Here is an 18,593-nt window from a genome sequence, read left to right on the forward strand (position 1 = left end):
TAGATAAGGGTAAATAACAAAAAGCCTATGCAAACCTAACCCAGCCACTCGCCACGCCAGTAAAACAGGAACGGCAGAGATATAAAAGCAGCGGTAATGAAGGCCAAGAAACTATTTCCCTAGCCCAGATTCAGATGGGCGTAGAGAGACGGGGCAGCAATAGGCAGAAAGGCACCCAGCAGGTTCCGCAGCAGCGTGACAGCGGTAAGCGCGGACGCCGCGGCGTGAGGCCCGAAAATGTCGATGATATGTTTGCGACGAAGAATTGATGATCCCGCACTGGGTCCGCAGATGGCAGTGCCGATGATTGGCACGACCCAGTGGACCTTGTATTGGGCCGTATATCAACAGACCGATGGGGGATAAGCGGTGAGACATACATCATCAGGATCAAGCGCCGTTCTGCACGATATTCTCCGCCCTCAGTACGCAGCAGGCGATCGCTAAGCTTGGAAAAGGTCACCACACCAATGGCACAGCCCACGCCCATGCCGACGTAGGCCAGGCCGGAAATTCCGATGCTCCAGTGGTAGGTGTTCTCAAAAACAGTCGGAAAGGTGGCAAAGAGGAGCATCGTAACGCCGAAGTTGAAGGCTATGTAAAGCGGGATAAGAATGACGATGAGCGACAGAGCAAGAAACTTGATTGGGCGGGTCAAGGCGTGAGCCACAAGGTCCTTGATGGGGGTCTGTCTGTCGCCCGCAGCACGGAGATTCGGATTGCCCGATTCCTTGCGAAGGCGCGCTGCCTTGCTCTTGAGAATTGCGACGGCGCTCGTCTCGCGCATGACGACAAAAGTACCCAGCGTGACAGCGCCAGCTTGCTTGCATTATCATCTTCGGTCAGCTTTATTGCGTAGTCTATAGGGAGGGGGAAGAGGGGGGAGGGGCCTGCTCACAAGCATAAGAATGATATAAAAAGTCCATCTCCAGTTCACGTTCTCAGTAACGAAGCCCCCCACAAGGGGACCAAGAACCTAGTACCGGCGTTAGTTGTTGGCTGCTATACCGAACGATGGGAAGGTCCGATGCATGGCGGTGCCTTTACCCATCTATTTTGCCCCGGATTTGCTCCGCTCCGCTTGTTTACTGTATAGATTTACACGATTTACATGGGTCTCTGAGCCTCGCTTGAGCGGCCCGAGTGATTGTTCGGCGCTAAGTTGGAGTGGAGCCGAGTGGACCAGACACACTAGCACTGCAAGGCGCCCTGAGTCAAAATTAACATCCTAACATCCTCCGTTGATATACTCCGTACTCCGTTGACTTCCTCAATTGCCCCATCGATTTCTCTGTCGACTCTTTCTTGCGTCATTGTCGGGGATGCGTCAGAACAAAAACCGCACGGGGATCAAATGGGCGTTCCCTCTGAGGCGTACTCACACCCCTCTTAAGAAAAAGGATTGCCTTCCATGAATGCTCCGTCAGCATCTGTTCAGCCACCTACCAACAGAGGAACGACTAATAAAGGAACGCGTCAGCCGCCACCTCAACAGCCCGCTGGTACGATAGCAGGAGACTTGCCGCTGCAGCTGCGGGATCGACGACGAGAGAAGCCACTACCGTCCTGTACCTTTTGCAGGAGTTGCAAGTAAGTCGCTCCCGTGTCATTTCTGTTATTGCTTATTTGATAGTATCCCTTTCCGTTTAGTAAATTGCTACCTTGCTGACGAAATCCTCTGCTGCTGCTGGACTTGGGAGCGCACTAATGTTTCGAGGTGCTGGATGCGGTCCCCGACGCTGACTTTGCTCTTGCGTGCAGCGCCCATTCTGTATGTGCAGGAGGGGCCGATTTCTCTGCTCATGCAGGTCGTGCATGGAAACTGACTATGACATCGGACCTTGCGGATGAAAATCGTGGGACCTCGCAGACGTCAGCCGCCTAGCCACAGACTCGGCCTATTCCTTTCAAGGCACTCCTGATGCGTCGCCGGCATCTGCAGCGCCTGTGGGAGACAGCTCGTTAGCATCAGTTGATGAGGACTCCCTGATGCCGGCACTGAGACGCGTATTTTGCCGCACGGCAAGGATCACGCCGTGTCTCCCGCACCCTCGGAACATGGCAGCATGCGTCTGCACTCGCATGGCAATAACTATGTTGGGAGCGTCCACTGGGCTCCCGTCCTCGATAGCATCTCAGAGCTTAGGGACCATTACGAAGAGGAAGAGGAGGCTAGGATGCTAGCCACCAATGACCACATGCGGCATCATGTCGGTGGTCCCCGTCTGCTATACGAACCCGTCCTAGCCACGAAAGCCGATCTTGTCGCTTCAATCCCGGCCCGGCCAGTGGTAGACCGTATGGTGGCACGATACTTCAATGCTCGGGGTGTTGTACCCGAAATAGTCCATAGTGGTCGCTTTCTCCAAGAGGTACGTTGCTCGCTGGATGTTATCCCTAACTATCAATATCCTAGCTTACCCCGTCTGTGTTCCCCCACCACTCCCACCTCCACCTTTCCCCCTCACCTTCTTCCCTGCTATTCCAATCTTCCTTCGTTGGCTGACAGTTGGGGTCTTCACCACTAGACGGGCAGTACGAGAGGTTCTGGCTGGAACCGGCTGCGGCGTCGTATATCTGGATTGGTCTCTTATGTAGCGTCATGTGCCTCTCCACACAATACCAACAGTGGATCGGGGATTCGGCAGATCCGGAGACTCCAGTGCGCGTGCAGCTGTTTCAAGAACAGACCGTCCACTGTCTTGTCCTAGGCCAGTACACTAGAGGCGTTGACTACGTCCTAGAAACAATAATCAATTATCTCGTCAGTGAGACATTCCTGTCTCAAGACGATGATATTGGAATATGGCTTGTGCATGGTATGCTTGTGCAGCTCGCCTTGAGTCGAGGCTACCACCGGGACCCACGGAATTTCTCCAAGACCTCCATTTTCGCCGGCGAGATGAGGCGGCGCGTATGGGCCGTCATCGTGCAGATTGATTTGCGTCTCTCGGGCCAGATGGCGCTTCCACGCCTTCTCAAGTTGCAACAGTATGACACAGCCGAGCCTCGCAACCTCCTAGACACGGACTTCAATGAGGACACGGTCGAGCTACCACCTTCGCGTCCCGAGACCGAGATCACGCCCGTGCTCTACAGTCTAGCCAAGAACAGAATAGACAAGATGAATGGTCCGGTCAATGACACCCAGGAGCACCCGTACACTGAGATTATGGAGCTACATCACAAGTTAGAAAAGCTTGGAGATTCACTGCCGCCCGTTTTTAAGTGGCAGCCTCTCAGCCAGTCGTTTATGGTACAGCCGCAGATTGTGATGCACCGCGTGCTGCTCCAGCTGTCAATACAGCGGACGGTTATCTGGCTACATAGAAAATATCTTGCGCCTTCCTACACGCAGGCGCACTATGCATCCTCACGGAGCGCCTGCATCCAAGCTGCCATCAAGATTCTTGAGCTCCAACAGATAGTGGAGGAGGAGACACAACGAGATGGACTTCTGTACCCGGTACGGTGGATGTTTATGTCTTCGCGATTGCGGGCCGTCTTCCTACTAGGTATAAGCATCCTCTGCTACTACGTACAGCTGGTCAAGTCCAGCCCCGACGTCTCCTTGGACCAGGACACGGGCACTCTGATTCACACTCTGCTGTGCGACACGTATCCCCTATGGCTGCGCTTGAGCACCGTGCCTCGGGATGTCCAGCGGGTAGTCGAGCACCTAAGAGCTTTGCTGGGGCTAACGGGGGGTCAAGAAGGCGTCGCACGGCTGGCCAGCTTTCCCACTGTCGTCTCTTCTCTATTTATGACGCCTCAGGATGCTGCCGAGTCGCTGGACCAGTTCAGGAACCAAATTTACGAAGGTAACCGAATGAAATAGTACCTGGGAGGGTTGCCCGCTGCTCTACCTCTTGTCTCCCTCTCAGTCCATCATACCCTGAGGACGCGCACCATTGAGACTGACCTTTTCAGAATGTATAGCCGATTTTCCAATAGCCGCAGCGTTTGGTGCTGAATTAATGTGCACTAACGCCCCTGGATCGTCTTCGGCGACGAACGTTTCCATGGCAGAACTACTTTCAACAAAAACCGCCGACTTGGTAGGGTGGGTGGATGTCAGTCTGTTTTCCTTTTATCTTTTTCGTTTGTTTCTGCCTCTTCTCCTCTTCCTTGTAGAAAAGCCCCGACCTATTTCTTTTTATTTTCACTCCATTAAAGCTGTGGACCAGCTGTCCCGCGAGCTACATGCAAACACAAGAGAGTTGAGAAAATAAACAATGCACCCTCCAGCGACAGTCTCCGAAATTCTCGGACCATCGCAAAAAGTCGGTCTTAATCGGGGGTTGCCCCCACGTCCTGGGAAATCCTCGACCCACCCGAGCTTTGCTAATATATGGAGTATGTCGGTATGGTTCACCTTGCTGGCGAAGGCCTCCTGAACGTCAAACCCCGGGGTTGCTTGGCTGGTTGCTATCTGGGGTCAATGACATTTATTGTCTTCATCATCACAGCCCGTCTGATACCCAGATCCCCGAGATCTAGGTTCTCGACCAATCGGAACTTTGTCTGACGAATTGTTCTATCTAGAATCTAGGTAATATCACTAACTAGGTCTCCGTGATCCTTGTACATCAATCGAGGCACGTTTTTTTCACCTTGTTTTATTTATCCCACGGTTCTGCATCAGGTGCATTGCTCAGTCGGCCTTTTCGTTGCTTGTCTATGCGACTATTCTTTCCCCCCACTCTTGCACAGGATTCTAGTTCATCCGAGCTCCTTCACGTCTACTGTAGACAGCGCTGTACTTGAACATCCTTGATTGTACAACATCACGATAGCTGGCCCAGAGCAGGAACCCATTGCCGTCATTGGCATGGCATGCCGCTTCCCAGGAGGATCGAATTTTCCCTCGAAGCTCTGGGACTTGATTCGGTCGCTACACGACCTCTCAAAGCGCATCTCGACCGACCATTTCAACACAACTGGATTTCGCCATACCAGTGGCTAGCTTATTAATAGATTAAGGAATTCTAAATATGTGACTTAGAAATCTATCAATTATAAATAAATAATCTACTTTTATTCAAGATAGCCTAGTAAGTATTTTTGAACTAGTAATATAATTAAATATTAAAAAACTATAACAAATAATTATCTACCTAGCTAGGGTAGACCGTCTACCTACAATAGAAAGCAAGAGGCCCCTGAAACTGTGCAATCGCTTATTGATAACAAGCCACCCAATGCGGCTTCAGCGCAGAGATGAAGACCATGAAGAGCAGAAACAGAATGGCAGTCCCTCTTCTCACTACTAACGACCAGAAACTCTTTCTCCTCTACAAAAAGTGACATATGACCCCACTATATTGGCAGGGAGCAGTAATCCCAAGAGAGCAAACAATGCAAAGCCCCCTTGACGCTACAAACGCGACAGGCGCGAAGGCGGTGAACAGCAATGCTGAGTCATCGGGTGCAAAATCATACTCGCAAAAAACGCCCCTCACTTTACTGGATGTCCTCTTTGTGACCTCAACTTCTCTCCCTTTCTTTCAGCTAGTTTTTTTCTTTCATTCATTTGGTTTTTGTCTTGACTGTTTTTTATTGAAAAGTTTTCAAGATGGCCAACCAAACCCCTGATTCCTGGGAGGATGAACTTTCCAGACAGGCTGAGGGTGTGAACCTGAATGCCCGCGCACAATCCCGCCCTCAGCCTGGTGCTGCTACATTCCAGCCTGGTGCCGCTTCATTCCAGCCTGGTGCTTCTTCTTTTGTTCCCGGACAGAGTTATCAGCAGTACGGCGGATACCAGCAGTATGGCCAGTATGGCCAGCAGGCCTATGGTGGCTACCCCGCTTATGACCAGCAGCAGCAAGGCTATGGTCAGTATGGTGCCTATGCCCAGCAACCTGGTGGCTACAACCAGGTTTACAACCAGCAGTATACTGGCCACAACCAACAACAGCAGTATTCTCAGCAACCTCGTCAGGCCGCCCCTGTAGCGGCATCTAAGCCCGCTCAACCTGCTCCCAAGCCTGTCTCGCTCCCGTCCGCCGCTCCCGCTGCCGCTCCCACTGCCGCTCCTAAGGCGAAGGTCCTGTCTATCGGCGGTGCCAGCGATTCCCCCTCCGCTCCGAAGACCAAGGTCCTCTCGATTGGAACTCCTGCTGCCTCGAAAACTCCGTCGAGCGCCACCACACCTGGAGATACCAAAGGCCCTGCCGCTGCCGACGCAGCGGCAAAGGTCACAGCTGCCAAGGCCATTGAGAAGACGGAAAAGAAGGCAGAACAAAAAGCAGCCGCTAGTGGCAAATCGTCTCCTACTCCCTCCGGCAGATCTAGCCCATCTCGCGGCGAGGGCGCCAAGACTGGTCGGGACGCTAATGCTGTTGCCATTGAGCAGCAAGCAGACGTCGACGAGGATACACTGAAAGAAATTTATGGTGAAAGAAAGGAGCACGTGAACATTGTGTTCATCGGACACGTTGATGCTGGAAAGTCCACCCTCGGCGGTTCTATTCTGTACGTCACCGGCAACGTGGATGAGCGAATCCTAGAGAAATACAAGAAGGATGCGAAGGAAGTTGGCCGTGAGACTTGGTATCTTTCGTGGGCTCTGGATTTGACCAACGAAGAACGATCCAAGGGTAAGACCGTCGAGGTCGGTCGTGCTCACTTCAAGCTCACTGTCCAGTCTCCCGACGGTCCAGTCGAGAGACACTTCTCCATTCTTGATGCTCCTGGTCACAAGTCTTATGTTCATCACATGATTGGTGGTGCCTCCCAGGCCGATATTGGTGTGCTTGTTATCTCCGCACGTAAGGGAGAATACGAGACTGGTTTCGAAAAGGGTGGTCAGACCCGCGAGCACGCTCTGTTGGCGAGAAACACTGGTGTCAAGAAGCTGATTATTGCCGTCAACAAGATGGATGACCCCACTGTCGAGTGGAGCAAGGCTCGTTTCGACGAGTGCACAGTCAAGGTCTCGAAGTTCCTTGAGGCTCTTGGTTATAAGAAGGAAGACATCACCTGCATGCCCATTTCTGCGCAGCGAACTACGGGTATCAAAGACCGTGTTCCCAAGGAACTTGCGCCTTGGTACAATGGTCCTTCTCTGCTCGAGTTCCTTTCTAATATGAAGACTCCTGAGCGTAACATCAACGCTCCCTTCATGATGCCGGTTAGCACAAAATACCGCGACATGGGAACAATGGTTGAGGGCCGTATCGAAGCCGGTGTGATCAAGAAGAACGCCACCTGCATTATGATGCCTAACCGCACCAAGGTGGAGGTTACTGCTCTCTACGGCGAGACTGAAGACGAAATCGCCACCGGTACCTGTGGTGATCAGGTCCGCATGCGTCTCCGTGGCGTTGAAGAAGAAGATATCCTGCCTGGATTCGTGCTTTGCTCTCCCAAGCGTTTGGTGCATTGCGTTTCTGCTTTCGAGGCTAAAATTCGTATCCTTGAGCTTAAGAGCATTCTTACCGCCGGCTACAACTGCGTTATGCACGTGCACTCCGCTGTCGAGGAGGTCACTTTCGCCGCCCTCCTTCACAAGTGCGAACCTGGAACTGGACGTAAGAGCAAGCGCCCTCCACCATTCGCCAGCAAGGGACAAACGATCATTGCTCGTCTCGAGGTCACCAGCAGTTCAGGTGCCGTTTGTGTCGAGCGTTTCGAGGACTACAGCCAAATGGGACGATTCACTCTGAGAGATCAGGTAAGCTTCCTCTTTGCTCCAAGTCTCAACCAATTTACTGACTCATTTATCAGGGACAAACCATTGCCATCGGTATGATCACCAAGCTTATCACCGAAGACAACTAGATATACAATTCTCCGATACCCCCGGCTTTCGCACGCCACCTTATCACCTCAAGCTCAGGACGGTGAGCGAGTTTCCAAACTCGCGGTCCCTGAGGAATGGAAGGGCAGAGACTCCGCGTTGATATACCAATAGCTCCCTCTCTCAGTTGATGATGACGAATCAATGTTTATTTTTTTTTCCCCCTCGTGTCCACTTCGTATAGACACTATTGCTTTGTTCTAATTGGAAATGAGAAAAGTGATTGGAAATTGATATTCTACCAGCAATCCTATCTGCTGGATGATTGTCGTCAGTCGTAAAGTAATATGAACACATCTCAAGTGTCTATCCCAGGATATCACATTCCGAAGATACAAGTCAACAGAAGTACCAAAAGCACAAATCATCGTCTCTTCTTTCCAACGACCTTGGTGAAGCCGTCCTCGTCAACTTCAGGCTCCACCTTTTCCCGAGGCGCCCGCACCAGCTCAGGAGCGTCGCCCATATCAACGTCCTCGTCATCGTCTTCCTCATCATCATCCGTCTCCTGGTTGTCATCCTCAGCCTCGACCCTCTGGAAGGCCGCAGCAACATTATCCCTTGTCTGGCTCTTCTTCTGCCACGCCTCCCACATCTCCTGCACAAGCGCAAAATCGCCCATCGCCGTCTGCTCGCGAATTGCCATGATCTGCGCCGCAACAGGACCCGTACTCTCGTCATCCACCACCACGTCGAACTCGTCGTTCATTACCTGGATCAGCACGTCCTCGAGATCGATTGCGTCGGTCTCGGGCCGCTCGTTGATCATCTCTGAGATGGCGCCGCAGAGCCAGTCGCGCTTGTCGGACGAGGTGGGACCGCCCCAATTCGACTGTACGGCCATCGTCAGAGCGGGCCAGTTGTTGATCGCGAGGGTGATGCCGAGATCGAGGTAGGAGGCGGCGGTGGTGGGTTGCTGGGCCTGGTTGAGGCTAGATGATGATGCGGGCTGTGCCATTGTGGGCGTCTTGTGTGTAATATCGCCGGAAGACGGATGATTTGGCGCTGTCGCTCTGTAGATGGATTGATTTCCTTGTTTAATTGAGTTTGGTGGGCTGAATGCGAACAAACTGGTATGCGTGTGGCGGGGAAACTTGAGCTCGAGTAGAGACAGACCACGGACTCAAAATACAAATCCTAGCGATGTTCTTGGAGTATTTTTGGGTATGTAAGGAATTTTCAAGGTTTGATTCGAGATATTTGAGAGTTATTTTGCCCTCGATAGGTCAATCGCACGTTAGAGATTGCGTCGTTAGTATAGATGTGCATCTCAAAATTTTCCAAGATAATCGAATTGAGGGCACCGCGATAAGAATCAGGTGACCTTATCTCCTTCACGATAGCAACTTTCGATGTCTGAGAGACAGTGGTTGTTTGACATCAAGAGAATGAAGAGATCTCTGTCAAGTTTATATCAGTTTAATACTGAATAGAGATATAACTGTTGGTCATGATAACAGAATCTGAAATTTCAATTGTGTGAGGGACGCCTCTGCAGAACTAGACATCAAATTTATATATCTGAGCCTAATTTGTCATGCAAGGACGCTTTGGGAAATCCAAGTATGTATCGATTCAAGATGATCCTGCCAGGGTATGAGGTGTGTAGTCGCCCATGCATGGAGAGTGTACCGTTTCAATCACCAAATGCCAGACGGAAAACCCGCAGAAGCAGCTCAGCAGGAACTTGAGAAATAATCCAAGAGAGCAACATTGGGAGTCAATTGGAATGTTTCCAAAATATGGAAGAAACTGGACAGGAAGTGACAATGTACGTGCGTTGACAATCTTCAAGTATCCAGACAAGTTTCACGCAGAGAGAAAGGAACCCGGCTTAGTGAAAGAAACATGCCTGCATAGTGGTATATCCCGCCTCGTCCAAACCAACAGGAGAACCAATTATTTACAAGGAAGGAAAACCAGACAGAAAGGCAACGCCTGAACGCCACATATATACCTCAATGCACCGCTAACAAGTCAACAAAAGTTTCACAAAACGTAGCTCAATAACTCCTGCGCCCTGACCGCTGTAGCAATGTGCCAAGGAAAAGTGTTCTGCTGCACGTTACGCGTGCCCCTTGCACGTGCGAGAGCGGCGAGATCGCGATACTTGGAGAGAATGTCTTTAAGAAAGGCTTCGTAGGAAGAAGCAGGCCTCTGCGCGTAAATCAAGTTCACATTCATTGAGAATGCGCCGTCGGCATCCGTAGGGCCCTTTCGACGAAAGAGATACCCGCTGGCCAGCGCAGGGCGGTAGTCTGTCAGATGTGAAGAACTGTTGAGACGATGTGACAGTATCACGCCCCAGGTTTCATCGCAAATGTCTATAAGAAGAGATTCAGATTCGGCATCAGCAGGGAACTCGGTAGGCGTGGGAGCATTTGCACCGCTAGGAGGTGTTGGTGCATTGCCGTACTGTTCCGGCGAGAAGACATTGCCACTTGGATTGGGTGTCGCAACGGGTGTCGATGATATGTGTGGATTAAAGATTGACATGGGTAATGGCAAGGGAGGGGGTTCGAGATAAAGGTCAGGAGTGGTGTTGGCATAGAGAATAGCCAATTCTACAAGTGCCGGCTTCACCTTATTATGTTGTTCAACCAGGCTTGTCCATGCTGCGAAGAGTTAGCCAATCTCAACATTAAAGCAATATCCGTAGACAGCAACTTACTATCAACTTCATCCTGATCAACGGGTTCGGTATTGACAATGATGACTCTCCATCGTGCCTGAATCTTTTCCATGATGCTCCTAGTTACACACCATATTTCGTTGCGCACTTCCAAGATGCTTCTGGCTGCGCTTGAGTTCTGGTAGCGCAGGCAGTAAGACATTGTTTGCTGAAGAGTACCCGTATTGTCGGACCAGGATACAGTGAGCCAACGCTGGTCATGACTCCTTGAGCACGCCAAATGAAGGCTTTTTGCTCCCTGGAGAGGTGACGATTCCTCCGGCGTGAGTTGAAAATTGATACTTTTCGGAGTCGGCTCTGCAAGCAGCATGGGCGGAGCACAGTTGATTGGGTTAGGCTGCAAAGTATTAGGTGGACAGCGACTATAGACCTCAAGGGCCAAGTTTAGATATTGTGCTTGCAGTGGCACAACCAAAGACTCAGTCGACATGGTGAACTCGAATGGAACGATTTGTAAAACCAGTTCATCCGCTTGCCGATCTTGTTGCTTCTCGATACCACTAATATACTTCTGGAAAAGACCCCAAAAGGCGGCGCAAATGTCTGCCAACGCCGCGGCGCTGCTAAACGGGCTGATGATATAGACGACAACATTGTCCCTATTAGGTGGGGATTTCAATAGAGCCATCACTGGGAAAAGATTAGACCAATGAGCGCATCAAAAGAGCTTATCACATACCTAGTCTGTCGCAGATCGATTTCAGCGATTGCATGATCGAAGGATAGCTGAGTTCGCCGGATGTACCAACGTACCAGGAACACATTCCACGCTCGAAGCTCTCTGAAATTGACCCCCGCGAATGCTGGCCAAGATTACAGCTTGAGTAGAGCAAGCCTAATCGCTCCAGAAATGCATTCGTTGCTTCGGCAGCTATATGAGGGTGAATACAATAGACAGATACATCCTTTGGCCCGGAAGCAGGTTCTAGTCCAAAGGTTTCCCAGAAGAAAACGGCCGGCGATAGAATTTCCAAGTAATCTTTGCCACGACGGACACGTAAATGGGGCGGGGCGAGCTTCGACATTGAGCCCTTTCCGGACTCTTTGCGTTGAGATGATTGGCGCGACATGGCCACTGCCGGTTGAGGAGAAGCATCACTAGCTTCTTGCAATGAAGTGAAACCGTTGAGATCAAGTCTCTCAATCTCGCCCATGAATGCTGTATCCTCAAGGAAGGTTCGGAGAGAATACGCCTTCGTCTCAAGATTCGAGACACCCAAAGTCCCATCGATCTTATGATCAAGGGAGGACTGTGTGACCTGGTCAACCAAGAGTTGGGCTACTTGAATTTGAGCATCCTTGCCAACGAGCACAGGGGAAAGCTGGCTTTGCGTTGCAGAGAAGTAGCCCACCATTGACCAATCAGAGAAACTGGAAAGGAAATTACCCAAGAATATTGAATCGTCCGTCCTAGGTGTAGTGATCGCTAATTCAGATTTCGCCAGAGATTTCTCTTGGGATAGGGCCACCGAACTTCCGGAATGAGAGCTGGCACGTTTTCTTTTGCGATTAGGAAATGTGGCGATAGAAGCATCGCTGTCGGAAAGGTTGCCATCGCTATCGTCATCAGTCGTTTCACTGGTGGAATCAAAATCAGAGTCCGAGGGTATGGGTTCCTCTTGATCGCTTGACGGGCTCTTCGATCCACCTGTAGCACGTAGAGCGCCGGGCTCCAAAGCTCTCGCTCTCACGCTGCGACGGGGAAGGCCGATCGTTGGTATATCCCCAGTTTTACTGCTGGAGACCATCGGGGAATTGGATTCTGCGGCCTTGACTGAGAACTTGCCCTCTGCTCCATACTTCTGGTCCCAATTCAGCATATCCTGTTTGAAAGCAACAGGATTATAGTGTCCCTGCATGGGCCCATGATTGACAGACAGTGGGCTCTTCTCGCTCGAGAGCGAAAAAAGTGTTTTTTTGACTTCAACAGGACTAAGAGGAGGACTGATAGTTTGGCTATCTGCCTTGCGGGGTGAAGATACGTCCATGTCACCGGAAGCAGAGTCAGAGCCAGGCGCGAGGCCTGATCCCTCCTCCTCGAGTCGAGCAGAAGAGGCCCGGTCCTGCTCTGCGATATTCCTCTGCATGGAGGCCTCCTCAATGAACGGGGGTTCTGGTAGTGGGGGAGGTGCAGGCGACTGAGTTAGATGCTCGTCACTTTCAGGAGCAATCTGAGGTGTTTCTTGCGCATCGAGCATCATATCGCCACTCATATGGCCGAAGCCAGGATCATCAAAGAAGCTAAAATCAGCGTCGGTGATTCCCTTGAATCCAAAATCTTTTTGGTTCATCTCTCCAAATAGATCATCATCATCGTTGGTATCGTAAAGTCCCGACCCGATTATGAGTCCAGGTGATGGGCCGAAACTCAAGAGCATGTCATGATTTGATCGATCTTTAGAGGACACCTTCTCTGTAGGTCTAGACTTGGATAATTTTGACATCGCAGGATTTCTGCTGTCTGAGTCTTCAATTGCGGCATCAGATGACAGTGACGGATGTATTCCCATGGGAAAGGTGCCGTCTGGTGGGGTAGGATATACCAGACTCGAGATCTGCAGGTCAGGATACTCCGCAGCTCGAGAGAGACTCTCTATTCCTTCTGGAAAATCAGATCTAGATATGGAGATCTCCTCGTCCTTTGAGGCTGATTGCTGACCAGGCGGGGGCTTGGTATCCGGTTCGCCATGATCTATATGTTCCGTAGCAAACCATTTCTCTGCAAATTCCAGAGGTTCATTGAAGGCTGGACAACGCTCCTCGATTCCGAGAAAAGATTCTGTGCCTGTCGACTTCTTTCTGGTGAAGCAATACTTAGCTGGCCATATAATCCGCTTTAGAGGAAGCACAGAGGAGCCTTCCTCGGTTTGTCGAAAGGTCTCCCCAGCTAACCTCGAGTAGAATGGCTCCCAAACTTCGACCTCTACCCATGGTTCTTCCTCCACAGAACCCACTGATAACCCATAATTCTGAAGCCACTGTATCACATTGACTTTCCACTGCTTGCGGTTGGCCACGGCCGAAGCACTTGTGGTACCGCCAACATTAGAAGAGCCGGGAGGAGAAGAAGCAAGCGGCGTATCTAATTTGGTTGTGACTAGCCTTGCAATTGATCCGCTAGGAGACAACCATAGGTCAGCACCTGGCTGAACATTGTATACCTCAGCAGGACTAACATGAGGACTGCAAAGTCGTACAATGCCAGGCTGAGATATTGTTTGCAATGAAACAGTCAGCTTGCCCACTGAGGTGAGCTGGATTTGTAACGTAGTGAGCGAAGGTACCGCAGTAGGGTCATCATTGACGATTCTTGGATTGTCATAGAAGTCTCCTCCAACAGCGGTGAACAGGGTACGTGATCCAAGTGGGATTGCATTGTTACATCGAATCAATTGAAAGCTTAGTGCACCAGTGACAGCAGAGATGAAGGATGCATAAATCGCCGCTGAACTGCCCTGACCATCTAACCGCCGAGCTGGATTGAGGCCATTCTGGGATCTTTGTGCACCTACTGGGTTCGAGGCTGCGCTTCCAGGTTCTGCTGAGAGGTTCTTCACCAGCTCCTTTGACGTGACGCTTCCAGAAGCTGAGACTAAATGATCGATCAATATACGGCGTACATGAAAAAGACAGACTGAAGACGACTTTGTACGGACCTTTAAGAGTGGCAGTTCCCACGAAGAGCTTGTTTGGGTCATCGCTCACTCCATTAGAGCATAGAGAGCCTAGACTCTCGAAGTTCGGGGTGGCTGAAAAAACCCATAGACCAAGTCGCCTAGGATAGCTGGAAACCAAGCAATCGAGATTTCTCAGCCGCAGTTCGAGATCCTTGAGGCGACTGAGATGTTTGAGAATGGTGTAACCATTAGCTAGAGCATCCCCCGATGAACTGGCGATATTGGGATCTTCAGTGTAAATCCTCCAGTAGATATGGGAGAATCCATCCTAGATTTGTAATTTAGTCCGTGTTCGGTACACCAACTCCGGGAAATCCCCTACAATGACGCGTATGTTTGTGATGGACCCTCCAGGGAAATCCATGATTTAAATGATGTGGCTTTTCTTGCAAATAGCCAAGGAAACATCCGTTTTGGAAGGTGGAATCATCTCCAGAAAAATAAGGATAGACAACCGCGCTCCAGGAAGTAGCGCATAGCACATGAATCTTATCAATGAAGTCAGTAAACAGACCAGCTTTCTGATGCCATTGCTCCGCAAGGCAGAGGATCGTAGCCAAAACAGTGTGGAGGGTTTTCTGGCAACAGACCCAAGCGGTAGCATTAACACGGCGACTCTGTTTATGAAGAGAAGACGTACAGAATCATTTCATGGATGATATCAGCAATCCAGGATCGTCCAGAGGCGGCCATGAAGACAGGGCCTCGTCTAATCCCAGCGCTCCGATGCCATCGAGACCTGACGGAGTTTGGCTCGGGCCGCCCAGACCAATCAGACAGGATCTACAGCCGCAATGTCACGTGGGCCAGCTATCGATGTCTCCACCGGACTTTTTTTCTTTTATCGCGATATCACAAGAGAGCGTCCATTGTTTCTGCTGTGGTGGTTGTGGCAACCTCAGTGTTTTTCTAATAGTGGGATTGTGACTGAGCAAAGATGAAGCTCTCTAATCAATCCGAGGTTCCAGTGTATACCATTTCGGGGTCAAATACTGCTCGACCCCTTCCAGAGTGGCTTGCGAGACGGCGAAAGCGCAGTTTGAAAAATGATCCGGAGTACGCAAATCGCATAGAATTGCTTCAGGATTTCGAATTCGAAGAAGCTAGTCACTGTATACGCGTTAGTGAGGATGGCGATTGGGTCATGAGCACAGGTTAGCTCCCTTGGTGGAATTTGCGACATGAATGGAACATCGTGACTGACTACTATCATGCAGGAACATACAAGCCTCAGATACATACTCACTATCTTCCGCAACTATCTCTTTCTTGGGCGCGGCATACAGATGCACTTAACACAACTTTTCTGCTCCTGTCGTCCGACTACTCTAAATCCCTCCATTTACAGTCCGATCGTTCTCTCGAGTTCCACACGCCCTCGGGCTGCCATTACAGGACAAGGCTCCCTAGATATGGTCGCGATCTGGTCTACGACAGGCTGTCTACCGAAGCTTTGGTGCCTGCGGTTGGTGTGAACCAAGATGGTATGGGAGAAGTCTTCAGGCTCAATCTGGAGTTGGGTCGGTACATGCGAAGCTTCGAGGTAGATGTTGGCGGCGATGACTTCACATCCGCTGGTGGTGGTGCACTTCAGGGTGGTATTAATACTGGAGCTGTGAATACAGGCGCCATCGCCGAGGAAAGTCATAACCTTCTTGCGTTTGGTACTACTCTCGGAACGGTGGAACTCTGGGATCCAAGAGCTAAAGGCAGGGCCGGAATCTTGTTGCCCCCAACACAATCTGGCCCCGATGACGCGAGGGCTGGAATTACGGCACTAGAGTTCCATCGTTCGGGATTGACATTTGCGACCGGCTCATCGAACGGTCTCATTCACCTATACGATCTTCGGTCGCCCGTGCCTTTGCTCAAGAAAGATCAAGGATATGGATTCCCAGTGCACACACTAAAGTTCCTTCTACCCTCAACGTCCACGCGCGAACAAACGATGGAACCTAAGATACTCTCTTCCGATAAGAAGATTATCAAGATTTGGGATCCACGGGATGGCAAGCCTTGGACATCGGTCGAGCCTGCCGTCGATATTAACTCAGTTGCTTGGTGCAAGGACAGTGGCATGCTTTTGACCGCCAATGAAGGCCGTCAGCAACACTCCTTCTTCATCCCTCAACTTGGGCCTGCTCCGAAGTGGTGCTCATTCTTGGATAACTTGGTCGAGGAGATGGCAGAAGATCCCAATGATCCTAATGCTTTCAGCACCGGCCAGGCGGGCACAGTCTACGATAACTACAAGTTCTTGACCGTTCCTCAACTGAAGACCTTGAACCTGGATCACTTGATCGGCCGAACCAATCTCTTGCGGCCTTATATGCACGGTTACTTCGTTGCTCAGCGGCTGTATGAGGAGGCTCGCTTGATAACGAACCCATACATTTGGGAGGAAGAGCGCGCTAAGCGAGTCAAGGAGAAGATCGACAAGGAGAGAGAGAGTAGAATTAGAGGCAAGAAGAAGGCTGCCGTCAAGGTTAACAAGAGACTGGCCGAGAAGCTCATGGCCATCGAGGAGAAGAACGAGCGTCGCCGCGCCCAGCGCGTCCTCAAGCAAGGTGGAGACGAGGATATGGTAGATGCTCCCGCAACATCGGAGAAGCCAGCCGATGGTCTACTGGGCGACAACCGTTTCGCCAAGATGTTCGAGGATGAAGAATTCGCCGTCGACGAGACCTCGCGAGAATTCCAGCTTATCAACCCCAGCACCGCACCCGAGACCACCGAACGCAAGGAACGTGGCCTCACCGCCGTCGAACAGGAGGCGATCGACGACGTCCCCGGTTCTAGCTCGGACGAGACCTCCGATTCCGAAAGCGAACAGGAGAGACCTATGCGGGCAAAGCCCTTGTCCTCAGGGAAGATCTCCACATCCTCCTACAAGCGCACCAACAGACCCCCGCCTCAGATGCGCGTCTCCTCCTCAACAACAAGCCATTCCACTCGCGACCGTTCCTTCGCTTCCAGAGCCCAGAATATGCGCACAAAGGCCAAACCCTCACGCCGCGACGGCGCCGTCGGCGAACGCGAAGTCACCTTTACACCCCACGTCAAGTCCAAACAGAACAGAGCACCTGCCCAACCCACAGTCAGCAGCGATTACAAGAGCAAGGAGCGCCGAAGCGCGTCGGGCAACACTTTCCGACGCATGTAAGCGCATATCATACCTGCCTGCAATTCTCATTTCTCAATGCAACAGCCGCTGCGGGTGCCTTTTCCACAAGAACTGGGCCCCGCTGTTCCGGGTCCCTGCAGCGTAACGAGCTCGTCGACAACGGACTCCATATATTGGTTCCTCCGGGCAACGGAGTCCTGTTCAGGATACGTTTTAGATCGCACCGTATTCACCAACCACTACCACTCGGGTACCACGACAAGGTTTTTTCCTCTTGTCCTAAGACCCAAGCCGTGGGCCCTTCATCTTCAGCTATGGAAGTAGCCGCTTCCAGAGAGAGTTCATGATATCCAACATTTCAAAGCTGTTCTCCCAAAAGTTCACTTCTCGTTACTAACCGGAGCTTCGATTTTGATAGAAGCATCATGTACATATACCAGCACCTATAAAAGGAGTATAGCAGGGCGTTAGGATAGGGGACGGGGTCTGATTTATCCTACATATTACATGACAAAAGTTTATCAAGAACCTTTCTTCCATTGTATAAGTAATTAATCCAGTAACAGGTCGAACCAAAAAAGGGAAAGACAAAGAGATGAACCTCCTACTCCCAAGACGTATCCAGGCCTGCCTAGCAAGGAACAACAAAAGCCATACTGCCCCTGCTTGCTTCCCAAAATACACCGTATATGGACATGCCAAAAAACAAAATCAGGGCAGGATGAGTATACCCAATTCCAGGCCCAGGCAGAAGTAGAGCAATATAACAGGCTCAAACAAGCAAAGAACCCTTCAAACCAAAGACCAATCTTTTAAAACATGGAGAAAAAGCAAAATGTGCCATTCTAATCCCCTAGCCAACTGCATTCGCTGCCCTGCTCAGTCTAAAGGTAGAGATAGCCGCCTTCGAATAATTGGCAGGGAACAAATTCCAAGTTCATTCCTGAATGAGTACCAGAAATTTTGAAGAGAAAAAAATCGATGTGATAAGATGAAGCGGTGCCCACCACACAAGGGGAATAAGATATATGAAGAAGAAGAAAAAAAAAAAAAAAAAAAAGGTAAGGAAAAAAAGACAACATCTTCCCAGAAGATGGCCGAAGGTAGAAAAGCATGAATGTCGTCATCGTCAGGAGTATGGCCTAAGAAATTCGCGTCTATAATTTGGCAGGATGGCCTTTGGTCTCGATATTGCACTGCGTGGTATCCCAAGGGTGTTGGCCGCACTATGAGCAGGATATAAGAGAGGCAACCTGAAGAAGAACGCAAATGGCTGCTCACTGTGGCCAAGGATGA

General features: G+C 50.7%; 6 protein-coding genes across 6 annotated transcripts, besides 2 other annotated features; 3 read left to right on the forward strand and 3 right to left on the reverse strand.

Moving 5' to 3' along the window:
• Nucleotides 1-119: 119 nt before the first annotated feature.
• On the reverse strand, nt 120-926 carry ACLA_089830 (uncharacterized protein; the record flags this gene model as incomplete). The annotated part of the gene is made up of 3 exons (XM_001272716.1): nt 120-279; nt 381-819; nt 899-926. 3 exons carry the CDS (start codon nt 924-926, stop codon nt 120-122), a joined length of 627 nt encoding a protein of 208 aa, XP_001272717.1.
• A 1,140-nt stretch (nt 927-2,066) lies between these two features.
• Nucleotides 2,067-3,838, forward strand: ACLA_089840 (fungal specific transcription factor domain-containing protein; the record flags this gene model as incomplete). Its single annotated transcript, XM_001272717.1, has 2 exons — nt 2,067-2,372; nt 2,537-3,838. The coding sequence occupies 2 exons, from the start codon at nt 2,067-2,069 to the stop codon at nt 3,836-3,838; spliced, it is 1,608 nt and encodes a 535-aa protein (XP_001272718.1).
• A 1,737-nt stretch (nt 3,839-5,575) lies between these two features.
• Nucleotides 5,576-7,785, forward strand: ACLA_089850 (translation termination factor GTPase eRF3; the record flags this gene model as incomplete). The annotated part of the gene is made up of 2 exons (XM_001272718.1): nt 5,576-7,678; nt 7,732-7,785. 2 exons carry the CDS (start codon nt 5,576-5,578, stop codon nt 7,783-7,785), a joined length of 2,157 nt encoding a protein of 718 aa, XP_001272719.1.
• Nucleotides 5,666-5,718: a microsatellite.
• Nucleotides 5,997-6,038: a microsatellite.
• A 383-nt stretch (nt 7,786-8,168) lies between the features above and the next one.
• On the reverse strand, nt 8,169-8,762 carry ACLA_089860 (pre-rRNA-processing TSR2 family protein; the record flags this gene model as incomplete). The annotated part of the gene is made up of 1 exon (XM_001272719.1): nt 8,169-8,762. One exon carries the CDS (start codon nt 8,760-8,762, stop codon nt 8,169-8,171), a length of 594 nt encoding a protein of 197 aa, XP_001272720.1.
• Nucleotides 8,763-9,793: 1,031 nt separating this feature from the next.
• Nucleotides 9,794-14,194, reverse strand: ACLA_089870 (uncharacterized protein; the record flags this gene model as incomplete). Its single annotated transcript, XM_001272720.1, has 3 exons — nt 9,794-10,419; nt 10,476-11,126; nt 11,176-14,194. 3 exons carry the CDS (start codon nt 14,192-14,194, stop codon nt 9,794-9,796), a joined length of 4,296 nt encoding a protein of 1,431 aa, XP_001272721.1.
• A 916-nt stretch (nt 14,195-15,110) lies between these two features.
• Nucleotides 15,111-17,336, forward strand: ACLA_089880 (WD repeat NOL10/ENP2 family protein; the record flags this gene model as incomplete). The annotated part of the gene is made up of 2 exons (XM_001272721.1): nt 15,111-15,327; nt 15,391-17,336. 2 exons carry the CDS (start codon nt 15,111-15,113, stop codon nt 17,334-17,336), a joined length of 2,163 nt encoding a protein of 720 aa, XP_001272722.1.
• Nucleotides 17,337-18,593: the final 1,257 nt, after the last annotated feature.

This window comes from Aspergillus clavatus, genomic scaffold (genome assembly GCF_000002715.2).
Source record: "Aspergillus clavatus NRRL 1 1099423829798 genomic scaffold, whole genome shotgun sequence".
NCBI lineage: Eukaryota > Fungi > Ascomycota > Eurotiomycetes > Eurotiales > Aspergillaceae > Aspergillus > Aspergillus clavatus.